This window comes from Lytechinus variegatus, chromosome 1, assembly GCF_018143015.1.
Source record: "Lytechinus variegatus isolate NC3 chromosome 1, Lvar_3.0, whole genome shotgun sequence".
NCBI classification, from domain to species: Eukaryota; Metazoa; Echinodermata; class Echinoidea; order Temnopleuroida; family Toxopneustidae; genus Lytechinus; species Lytechinus variegatus.
Genome location: NC_054740.1, coordinates 44,395,824 through 44,408,906, shown reverse-complemented (window position 1 = coordinate 44,408,906; position 13,083 = coordinate 44,395,824). Strand labels below are relative to the sequence as shown.

Genomic DNA, 13,083 nt, shown 5'->3' with positions numbered 1-13,083 from the left:
GAAATGATATGTTTTGCTATAAAACATGTTGTCAGGCAATATTTTACTCATAGATCACAATTACATGCATTTTATGTTTCTTACTCGTGTGAAAATTAGTTTCTCCTTTCGCATTGTACATGATGAATATAGGGGCTATGGCGGCCATTTTGAATTTCAAAATACAGCATTTATCACATAAATGGCATATTTACAATAATGTTTTTAGTCAGTATTCCACTCGTTTATCTTAATGCTTAATGCTCAATCTTGTCATTTCTTTTTGGCCCCGGCCATTGCCATTGTACATAATACTCTTTGGGCAAGTGGCGGTATTTTAGATATCAAAATTCAACAATGTTCCCATATTTGACATAATAGATAATATATCTCGTTAGTAACGATGATTTGCATGTATTACTTCGTTCATAACATCGCGATTTTTGCAGTTTAGTGCTATTTTTTGTGAAAATTAGTTTTCCCTATTCGTATTGTACATGATAGTGTATTTAAAGGCCTATGGCGGCCATTTTGAATATTAGGAAAATAGATATTTCGTCAAAAATTATTTTTTAAGATTGTATTTCACTCCTGCCATACAATTTCAAGCATTTCACAACCTATGTTTGGACAATTTTATGAGTTTCATGAGTAATTTGCATATTTTGGTGGCCATATTAAATTTTGCCAATTTGCGGAAAATGCTCAAGGTTACACGAGTGGCATCATCCAGATTCGTAAACAGCCCCCTCGAATTGACAAGAAACCATAAAAAAATATTGTATATATAAAAAAAACAAGGTTTGGTCAACTTTATATGAGGCCTATCCTGGACTATATGGGTTTCCTGTACTGCATCTTCCCTGACATCACAGTGACTTACCACGTCAATTGTCTTGGCTGCATCTTCTTTTGCTGTTTGTCCATTCTCTAAGAACTCTTTCATGAGTTGACGAGCTTTCTGGTAACGAGGTTGATCATAATAAATAACGACTACGTACTCCAAGAGGGCAGCAAACACGAAAATATAACACATTCCTGTAGAGAGGTTGAGAATAGATGAATGCAAGAACACGAGTTTCAGTCCAGGATTGAGATTCATTTCTTTTTTTAACCGAATGGAGAAATTTAAGAATATAACATAGATAGATATAAAGTAAACATGAAATAAAAAAAAAGATAATGATAATTCAATGACAAAATAACCAAATTTTCAACAACAACAAAGTTTTTAGATGTAAATGTGATTTTAGAAAATACACTCAGCAAAAAAAGTTCTTGGACACTTATAAAAGTTAAAATATTCCAATTAGATATTTTATTAAAGGCAAATTATTGTATGTCCACATGACCAGACGATATTCCTCTTCCAGTATGACGTGACATTTTCATGTGAACAGTCATGCATGGGTGGTTAAATGCTTTAAACAATAGCAATGTCAATAAAAGAAAATTGCAAGAAATGGACCATTCAAATGCTAATGATCACGGCCATACAACAATTTCAACAGACTGTGGTTATTATTTGAATTGAATGATTATAGGGATGCATCATGAGATGCATAATGAGATGGATCATTTGGACACTCACTTTCAAGATGAAGCTTTCTAACCAAGAGCGTTGCAAGAGCAATAGGAATGTTGCTATCTGGGCAGTCATTTAAACAAGTGGCTGGATATTTCCAAGTTTCACCAACAGCAATTTCAAATTTGAACCAGCGGTATTGGCTACTGATGAAATTAGAGACCGCCCTAGGAGTGGTCGACCTAGGGCCACCACCCCTGCAGAAGATAAGAGGATATGATAATTTTCTTTTGCTCTTGCCAAGATAATGAAATTTGACAATTTTTTTCATCGACTAACTTTGACTTAAAATTCCAGTGGAATAGTAATGCATCCTAGGTGGATAACTTTCTCTTCACTTTTAGAGTGGTATTTGACTTTAAGTTTACTTTTATCGTTTAATGGATATTTATGCCACACAAACTTTCACAATCTGAAAGAATGACTGATCGTTTTCCTGCATTTTTCTTTTACTGACATTGCTATTGCTTAATGCCTGTAACCAGCCATGCACTGACTGATCCATTTCTTTCAATTTTCTTTTACTGAAATTGCTATTGTTTAAAGCATTTAACCATCCATGCATGACTGTTCACATGAAAATGTCATGTCATACTGGAAGAGGAATATTGTCTGGTCATCGGTCATGTTGACATACAATAATTTGCCTTTAATCAAATATCGATATCGAATATTTTAACTTTTATAAGTGTCCAAGAACTTTTTTTGCTGAGTGTATAAGGATGTATCAAAACAAGTGAAAGAAATCAAAATTTATAATTTAACAAATTTTCTTGACTTTCATTATTTTCATTGATTGATCGGCTGTTAATTTCTCCTACCCATAACAAGCACATCGTTGGAGTTGTAGAAGAGAAACCTTATAAACAGTGTTCAAACCCTTCATTTCTTCGACAAACAACATGGTTGAAACAATTCACAGACGCTTGAATTCCATATTCTGCATGAGAAAAGCGAACATTTAAGCCCCTTTGAAATCGAGAATAAGCTGGTTATTATAATAGTTTAGATAGATAGATAGATAAATGGTTTTATTAATACAAAATCACATATAAAATACACACAGGCATAGTAGTTTTTAAAACTAAATTGCGCCATGAATTTACAATAAAATTGTACATTGCATATTACTTAAAGGAATATTGATAATCAAAAAGAATTATTAAAAAAAAATATTCACAAGGACACACTCATTAAACAGTCATATACCCAGGCATGCGCTCACACTCACCCCGCATCCAGACACATACACACACACTATACAAACAAAGTGGATACTCAAATTTACCTATAATGGATAAAACAAAATCATCAGTACGGATATTAAACAGATGGGGGATAACTTTCAGTTTTGTGTCCGTTAATACATTAGCATAATTGCTTAGACTAAAGCTAGAAGCACATTACATATTATGTATCGATTTATCTATGCATTAACTTTTTTATTCATTAATTTGCTTGTTTACTCATAAATCGATTTCTATATTCATTTATCAATATATTTTATTTAATCATTTATCTAATCAATTATTTATATATATTCACTGACTTTTAATCAATTTATTTATACACAGTAAAAACGCTGTTTAAAATGTTTGCGCAAGGTTGTTTACTATATCATGGACCTACTCCTTTGATGAACCTTATACAGTGCGTCCCAAAAAAGACTATACACTTGAAATGGCTGCCAAATAAAAAAAATGTAGCACTTTGGGGGAAAAGACTTATAGATATGGAAAGCCAATAAAATCAACTTTCAAATGACACCAAAAAGTTTGAAAACTATTCATGCTTGAGCGAGCACTGCCCGCTGAAACAAAGGGTATGAAAATTAGGGTGGGCTGGAATTAGCCTTCAATTTAAGTCAGTTTTTGAGAGGCGAATCCTTTCGAACTTGCAAAGTTAAGGGCGTTGAGATAAATTAATGATCAACTGTGACCAGTTTTGGTTGCTTAAGCAAATTTTATTAATTATTAAATTGAACTTTGATGCATGAGTGAACACAAATTACACTTTTTTGACAGCATTTCAACTTTATCATTTGTATCTCGTCTGGGGCAGCATTTCAACTTGATCATGTGGATCTCAGCAATGTGTTCATGGGAGTCGGGAGAATAAAGGGTGAGATAGGACTTAAGTGGGAGAAGTAGGTTGATGGAATCGGGGTCAAGAGAACATTCAGCCCCCGCCCCCTCCCTCTTTCTCGCCGTTCGCTCCTGTTGAGCGACTGAGGGCTATTGTCATTTACGCAAAGTCCAGAGCAGAATGTTGATTTAATGATTAATTCTGAATTGGGGCATCAAATTTTTCCTATCATTTAATCAACAATTTATCAGTAAATCAACTCATTCAATGTGCAATGTGATCAATCAAACATTCAGGGGTTTTTTCAATAAATTATTTCATTAATCATCATAATCATTAAATTTCTTGGTAATCATTCAATAAAAAAAAACTGACCAACAGCCACCGATCACTTGGCAGTTAAGTTTTGAATAGGCTACAATCCAGTGAGTGAGACAGAGAGAGGGAGAGGTTGGGCTGGGAAATGGAAGTGGAGAGGGGAAGGTACTTTTAAGTTGTATAAGGACAAAAAGAAGAGGAATGCCCTTTTAACCAAGTCTTAGCATATCTCGCCCTCTTGCTTGTAACAGGTACCATCACATTACTCTGACTCCCACGAACACACTTCTGAGGTCCACAAGATGAATATGCTACACTAAAATTACAAAACCTCTTCCTCATGCATTAAATTTCAATTTAGTAACTCATGAAATTTGTCTAGGAATCCAAAACTTATCTCACTCATTAATTTAGCGTAGCAAGTTCCAAAGGACTAACCACTCAAACAAGTGGAATGCCTCTGGCCGTCTCACCTGCATCACGCGGTTCAATATAGCAGCAGTGCTGACTTTGAATACTACTCTAACTCGCACAAGATGTTCAGTGATACATGGTTACTCTTATGTCCACTTTTTATGAACGAGACCAATAAACTTACAGAGATATGATGGTTATTCAACAAAAAACCCCAACATGGCCAAAGTTCATTGACCATACATGACCTTTGACCTTGATCATGTGACCTGAAACTCGCACAGGATGTTCAGTGATACTTGATTACTCTTATGTACAAGTTTCATGAATCAAATCCATAAACTTTCATAGTTTTGATGGTAATTCAACAGATAAACCCAATTCGGCCAAAGTTCATTGACCTTTGACCTTGGTCATGTGACCTGAAACGCGCACAGGATGTTCAGTGATATTTGATTACTCATATGTCCAAGTTTAATGAACTAGACTAATAAACTTTCAAAGTTATGATGGTAATTCAACAGATACCCCCGATTCGGCCAAAGTTCATTGACCCTAAATGACCTTTGACCTTAATCATGAGACCTGAAACTTGCACAAAATATTCAGTGATGCTTGATTACTATTATGTCCAAGTTTCATGAATCATATCCATAAACTTTCAAAGTTATGATGGGAATTCAACAGATATCCCCAATTCGGCCAAAGTTCATTGACCCTAAATGACCTTTGACCTTGGTCATGTGACGTGAAACTCATGCAGGATATTCAGTGATACTTGATTAACCTTATGTCCAAGTTTCATGAACTAGGTCCATATATTTTCCAAGTTATGATGACATTTCAAAAACTTAACCTCAGGTTAAGATTTCGATGTTGATTCCTCCAACATGGTCTAAGTTCATTGACCCTAAATGACCTTTGACCTTGGTCATGTGACATGAAACTTTAATAGGATGTTCAGTAATACTTGATTAACCTTATGGCCAAGTTTCATGAACTAGGTCCATATACTTTCTAAGTTATGATGTCATTTCAAAAACTTAACCTCAGGTTAAGATTTGATGTTGACGCCGCCGCCGCCGCCGTCGGAAAAGTGGCGCCTATAGTCTCACTCTGCTTCGCAGGTGAGACAAAAAAACTGTTAGGCTAATTTCTGCCCAGCCTAGCCGAGCTCAGTCTCTCAGAAGAGAAGCAGGGGGGGGGGGGTTAGATGGAGAGAGGGGTTGCTAGTTCTGTAGACCTTTACCATCCACGTACTTCACCTACCTAGGTCACATTACCCCCTCTTCTCTTGACTGTCATGAACACATTGTTGAGATCCACATGATAAAGACAAAATGCTGCACTAAAAATTGCAATTCATGATCACTCATGCATTAAATTTCAATTTAATAACGCATTAAATTTTCACAAACAACAAACTGATCACAACTGATCTTTAATTCACCAAATAACTCTCAACTTTGCAAGTACCAAACAAACAAACCTGAAAGAAATTGGAAGGCTAATTCCGGCCCACCCGAATTTTCATACCCTTTGTTAAAGTGGGCAGTGCTCGCTCATGCATGAATAGTTTTTCAACTTTTTTGTTTCATTTGAGAGTTGAGTTTACTGGCTTTCCATATCTATAAGTATTTTCCCCTAAAGTGCTGCATTTTTTACTTGGCAGCCATTTCAAAAGTGTATATTTAAACAAGTCTTTAAAATCTTAAACATCAAAGTTTAATATTCATTTCTCAATAAATTAAGTGTGGATGTATAAACTATTAAACAGCTACTGTATGATTTATATTATAGTAAACAGCATTGTATAAATTTTTAACAGCGTTTTTACTATGTAGATCATAATCAACCCCCCCCCCCTTCCGTGATACACGCGACGTGACGAAGAGTGTCCCTCCTTTATAATCCAATTATTCTAATAGAGTTCAAAAAGGTCGAATCGTACCGGTGCATAAATTGAAACAGCTCATTTATTGAAATAAGCTAATGATCATGCTGATTAAATGATCTGTTGTTATAGTGTACCCCCCTGCTGATCGCTTAATCCAATTATGGTTTGATTGTTCAAATAATGTTGTAGTTCAGCGTCAACTCATGATGGCTAGTATGATACATTAATGTTCTGTGCGAAGGAGTTTGAGTCAAGAGAATACAAAACAATATGGGAGCAGGAAGAAGGGGTACAGATGTAGTTATGAAATATAGAAACTAGTTATAGACGTTAAAGAAAATGAATTTAGTATATAATTAAACTAAGTGATAACTTTCTATTAGAAATAATAAGATCAGGGTATATGGATGAGGACGAGGCCCTGTTAACTATTAAAGGACACCAAATGATGTTACAAGAAACAAGAGTTCAATAATGTAAAATATTAAAGGGGTGGTGCAGAATGGAGATATTTCTATCTAAAAAAAATATTACAGTAATATTCACAGAGCAAAATGCTGAAAATTTGATCAAAATCGCATAACAAATACCGGAATTATTAAATTTCAAAGATTTGCTGTATAATTCCGGTAAAACAATTGTAGGCATGTCTTCATGAGTATTCGTTAGGTGGGCTGATGATGTCATATCCCCACTTGTTCTTATGTATTTTATTATATGAACTTGGGTTTATTCATTTTTTTTACAAAGAACCAAAACAATTGGATTGACAACTGATTAAGTGCATTAGTTATTTATTGCCGCAACTTAATTCATCATAATGGAGACATTATCATTTACACATGTATGAAACTAAAATGAAACAATTATGATTTCATATAATAACAAAAGAAAAAGGAAAGTGGGATATGACATCATCAGCCCACCAAGTGAATATTCATGACGATGTGCATTTAACTGTTTTCACAAAATATTGATAAACTTAAAAAATTCAATAACTTCGTTATTTGTTTTCCGATTTTGATAAAATTTTCAGCATTTTGCTTTATTTAGATATAAGTATGTTCAGCCAGGACTATCCCTTAAGTCCACTTCAAAACCAGTGACAAATTAGACAATTTATTAGAGTGCCAATTAAATTGCTAGTATAGTTATGCGACAAAGGGTTCAAGAGACCTACCAAGAAACAAGTCGATAGCTTTAATATAAGATAACTTAGGGAGGGAGTTGCCTGCATTGCCAACCAGCGTGGTCATCGTCAGTACCGTAGTAATACCAAGAGCAACACGAGCCGGTACGGCATTGCGGTTGATCCAAAATGATAGCCATGATAAACACGTGATCATTGATGACGGAATGTAAGTCTGGATGACGTAATAAGTGATGTCACGCCCGAGGAAGAAGTCGGCACTGACGACCGTGTAGTTCCCAACTGCAGGTTGTAAGAAGTGTCAAGAGTGGTGATAATAGGTCTTTAGGATTGCCTTGTTACTAAAAAAAAGTGACGAGCATTAGGCTATATCTCATTTATAATTTCGATAAATGAAAATAAGGAAAATGTAAGAAAAATAATATTCATAATTACATTTCGTTAGCGACTTATGCAAGCCCTGCCTATGAGGTCAAATAAGCCGATATCTAATGGAACGACATTCATTTGGGTGGCGCAATCAGAGAAAATCAAAATGAGAGAAAAAAAACACCTGTAATTTTTGTTGTTGTTGTAAATTAGATTAGTCCATGCGCATGCGTACTCTTATTCCGAATACACAAGTCATGAATATTCACATTGGATGAATAAAACATACCCCCCCCCCTCCTCCTCGCAGTACATAATACTTACCAAAGTATTCAGCGATTCTTGAACGGGTACTTGAGGCTAGGAATTTAAACTGAGGTAGTGAAATAGCAGGATCAACGTAGACTGGACTATTTTCAAGCCAAATAAATTGAACATCATTATCGCTGTATGCATCTAAAACCAAAAAGGGAATGGTAATGAAGAGGAAAATTATTTACTGTTACTGAAATGTCGGTTTTTTTTCAAAGGTTTTGTTATCAATTTAAATTACATTTGTTTTATAAGGCATAACACACCGGGTCAGTTTTCATTTACAAGCAAAATGGTTAATACATTTAAAATAAGAATAGTTATAATTACGATAATGCACAATATACACTGCGTCCCAGAAAAAAAAAACGAAACCTGTATTAGTTTTGTAAAAAAATGCAGTTATTAAAATTTAATCCTCCAAGAATGAAAGAAAATGGATTGGCTGAATGTGTATGATAATCAGTGCTGCAACTTATTTTTGTTTTACACGATTCTATGTAATAACATTAGAAAGGGAAACGAGGACATGGCATCATGCAGCCAATCTATTGAATATTCATTACAGTAACCATTTTCACGAAATATTACCTAACCTTGTTGTTTGCTGTTAGATCTTGATTAAATTGCCAGCTTTTTGATCGATGAATTTTACTCTATTTCCCTAGATATAAGTCTTATCAGTCTGGAGTACTTTTTTAAGCTTATAAGCCCTATGACGGAATTTACTAGAAAATAGTTGTAATAATACTTACAGCTTTCCATGTCTAGGGAACAGCGTTGTTTATCAAAGGGAAAGTGTGAAAGATCCATGTTACAACTAGCCGTAATGGTCAATCTAAAACAGAAATAAAAATGGACAATAAGAAAATGGAAAACTACACATCACACTTATGCCGTTTGAAAAACCAAAAACAAGTAATATTAATAGATACTGATGATCTTTGACCAGTCTAAACGATGAAAGCATGCTTAAAAAAAGACACTAGCTCGACGTGTGAAACTCCCCAGAAAATGATGATACACTTGCTATTCTATCAAAACAAAAATGATTTAGTCATATCATTACCATATTAACCATAACGATAGTTACATCGTTTAATCTAATTAAATCAAAATCTTTAATGTTCCAATCAGACTCATTAATGGTATTATCTTTGATAGGTTGGGGGTCATTTTGTGATGTGACCGTTGGAATAAAATGCTAAAAAAGCGACTGAGAATGCATGATAAATTAACTTTGATTTACATCAAGAATGAAGTGGATGTGAGAGGAAAACATAAACAACAATGACAAAAAGTCAGGAGTTACTTGATAGGAAGAGGTAAAAAATGACAAGATGACTGTACTCATATAAGACTCCAGAGATGTTAACTTAGACAGAAAATTATTCATTATAAAAACAAAGAGGTAGTTTAGAGACGAGAAGAAAAGGAAAGCAAGAGAGATAGAAACAAAGCAAATAAGAGAGAGGGAGAGTAGGAGGGGAGAGGGGGATGCGGAAATACGATTGAGGAATGCGCAATATGAGTGTCGGGAGGGAGAGAGAGAGGGAGAGACAAAAAGAGGTTAATAAAATGTTAATGGAGAGGGAGACATGGAGACCGGGAATGGAGATGAGGGAAGGAGCAGTGATGTATATATTTACCTTGTACTGAAGAGCATGTCTCCGTTGGGTTCAATACGAAGGAGAGAATTCTTATAAAGGATGGTATGATAATTGGCTGATTTCTCATTTATAATATAGATATCAGGTATCCAAAAACTATCGAGAATCTCTGCATTTAGAGCCAAACCAAAGTCAGCATTGAATTGTAATCTCTCATCACGCCATTGTTGACGGAAGTAAAGGTCCATTGTGTACTCCTAAAGGATGGATGAAAATGACAGTAATGATAGTAATAACCTAATATTATTATGATTATTTTTTATTATTAATAATAATTAAGATGTTATCCTCTGGTTGCTTGATTGCAAACATTAAAGCCTTCTTAGCAATCAGATAACAATACCCAAATCCCCACCACCTGTCTTCTCGTTAATGAGTGCAAAATCTTGCTGCATATTTTGTTTCCTTTAAAGTTATGGTAATAGAGAAACTAAAATGATATTAAATACTTGGCCCTACCATCAGCAACATGAGAACAAGCCAGTGTCTCAATAACATGTTAATTACCATGCTTGTAGTCATCAAACGTATTATCATGGATGCCCTTAAAATGAATCCCATTGTGCTGCCCCTCACCACACCAAACAAACCCCGAAATATTCCTTTTGAGATCACTTCATCTTAGCAACGTTGCAATCCTGTTCATGTTCAAAGGCGGATTCAGGGAGGCGAGGCCCCCCCCCCCCTATTGTCGGAGCAAAAAATAGAAATAAAAGGAAAGAAAAAAAGGAATAGAGGATGGAAAAGAGAGGAGAAAAAACGAAAACGAGTGAATAAAATAAGATGAGAGAAAGACTTGGAAAATAAAAAGAATCTTTCATGTCACTACATAAAATTTTCGCTCGCGCTCGCATTGCCTGTTGGGTGATTTTTCATATCTTGTTCAATTTGGAGTTTAAATATCAAGTTTAAAAGTCAATATACAAAACACATTTCACCTCGGAAATCGAACTTTCATTATTTTGTGTGATTTACAAATTGATTTTTAAAAGGTGCTCTGTAAACATGTCAGTTTTATTGTCTGAATATTAAGATTTTCTGCTCGTGCTGCGCGCTCGCAAATTTTGATTGGTATCATTTTCGTGTATTCTATAAAGTTTTTAAAATATCCCTTTTCAGGTCTGATTGACAAAACGTATCAGCTAGCGCTGCACGCTCGCATTCCGATGGGCGAGTTATATATGTCTCAATATTCATTATACAACAAACTACTTAAAATCCCCTTTTCATGACAGTTTATCAAAAAATTCGGCTTGCGATTTGCGCTCGCATTAATGGTTAAAATTTATCAACTTGATGCGTCCTATTTATAATTACAAAAGTGCTTGAAATGTCCAGATTTTAAGCCATAATATCATCAGATTTCGCACCCTCATTAGGCATTAATTAATAAGATATTAATTTGATATTTAAATTGTCCTTTTTGTTTCATCTCGCACTTAGCAAGAGGAATAGGAAGATAGTCATCATTTTCATATGCATGTCCTAAGGATGTCCCGATCCCATGTTAAAACTCAAAGTAATAATAATTAGAAATATCAGTTCTTTATAAATTTCGATCCATATCCACCTCACAATCTTCCTACAAAGTGCTTGAAATATAGAGCTGAAATTGACTCTTTTTCAGATCGGAATGTCAAATAGTTTAAGCTCGCGCTTCGCGCTCGCTTTAATTTTCATGATGTAAGATGTATTTAGAATGCCTAGATTCTAGGTCTAAATATGAAACACGCGCGTGCATGTTTATTCAGATAGTCAACTTGTTCTCTATTTAAATCATTATCCAGTTTCAGATCACAATATCAAAAATTTTCTGCTGGCGCTTTGTGCTCGCATTATTAATGTGGGAAGATCCCCTATTACTCATTCTTTTCATGATTTACAAGACATGAATAGAGTGTCCTGTTTTTAGGTATAAATCTCATTTTTTTCCAGCTCGCGCTTCGCGCTCTCATCAATTGTTTAGTTATATATCTATACTGTTAACGATTACAAAAATTGATTAGAATTTTACATTCTTTATGTAGAAATGTGAAAGTATTTAGCTCGTGCTTCGCGCTCACATTATTTGATTGTTGAAATATGTAACGTCTTCATGGCTAAGTGCAAGCAGTCTGTAACAGGTATGTTTTCGATCACTGAGTTCAAAACGTGTATAAAAATGTTCTGCTCGCGCTCTGCGCTCGCATGATTAATGTAAGGAAGATCCCCACTTACTCATCATTTTCATGATTTACAAAACTTGAATAGAGTGTCTAGTTCAGTAGGTCTAGATCTCGAAAATTTCCGCTCGCAATTGATGTTTAGTTATATTCTTATATTATTTGTTTAAGTTACAAAAAGTGCTTAGAATTTCCATTCCTGAAGTAAAGATGTCAAAAAGAAATTCAGCTCGCGCTTCGCGCTCGCATTATTTGATTTTTAAAATATGTAACGTCTTCATGGCTAACAAGCAGTTTTTAACAGTACCTTTTCCATTAGTGCATTTCTGCTCTCGCTTCTCGTCCGTAGTAATTATTCATTTGCATACACATCTTTTTCAGATGTTGTTTGAAGGTTTGCATGGTGGCATGTACAATCGCTGGTTTACAGTACACCGTGTGGAGTGTTATAAAAACAGAGTATAGAAGAAGAGATTCATGAATAGGCAAGAAAGTGGAGATTTGAGAGTAGAGTATTCTTTCTTAAAAGTAGTCCTGATAAGGACTGTAAACCAGAAGAGATTGATGAGTTGAGAACAGCTTGAGTAGTAGAGCTGATGAGGAGATGCTGGCTTGAGTCGGCGAGTAGAGATGATGAGTAGTAGAGAGACTCGACGTTTCGGACAGGTTGACTGTCCGTCTGATGTGGTTTACGGTACACCATGTGGAGTGTTATAGACTCCAGAAGACGGACAGTCAACCTGTCCGAAACGTCGAGTCTCTCTACTTCTCATTATCTCTACTCGCCGATTCAAGCCAGCATCTCCTCATCAGCTCTACTACTCAAGCTGTTCTCAACTCATCAATCTCTTCTGGTTTACAGTCCTTATCAGGACTACTTTCAAGAAAGAATAGTGTACTCTCAGATCTCTATACTTTATCGCCTATCCATTTCTTCTCTTCTTCTATCCACTGTTTCTATAACACTCCACATGGTGTACCGTAAACCACATCAACGATTGTACATCTTTTTCAGGATAACAAACATATTGCCCAGAATGTTCAAAATTTCGGGAAAAATACATAAGATTTCCAACAAAATAGCGGGCGCTTCGCGCTCGCATTATATAAATAAGGATTATGGTATTATATTTATGTTTATT

The 13,083-nt window shown here is 35.1% G+C and overlaps 1 protein-coding gene across 1 annotated transcript in view; it reads right to left on the bottom strand.

Moving 5' to 3' along the window:
• The window catches only part of LOC121414962 (glycine receptor subunit alphaZ1-like), a 38,973-nt gene that overhangs the window by 6,313 nt on the left and 19,577 nt on the right, over positions 1-13,083 (bottom strand). Inside the window, exons 4-8 of the mRNA XM_041608010.1 lie at positions 9,759-9,976; positions 8,865-8,947; positions 8,122-8,253; positions 7,459-7,710; positions 863-1,017 (exon numbers count right to left, since the gene is read on the bottom strand). Of these exons, the coding sequence (XP_041463944.1) occupies positions 863-1,017; positions 7,459-7,710; positions 8,122-8,253; positions 8,865-8,947; positions 9,759-9,976 (840 nt within the window). The remainder of the gene's footprint in view (positions 1-862; positions 1,018-7,458; positions 7,711-8,121; positions 8,254-8,864; positions 8,948-9,758; positions 9,977-13,083) is intronic.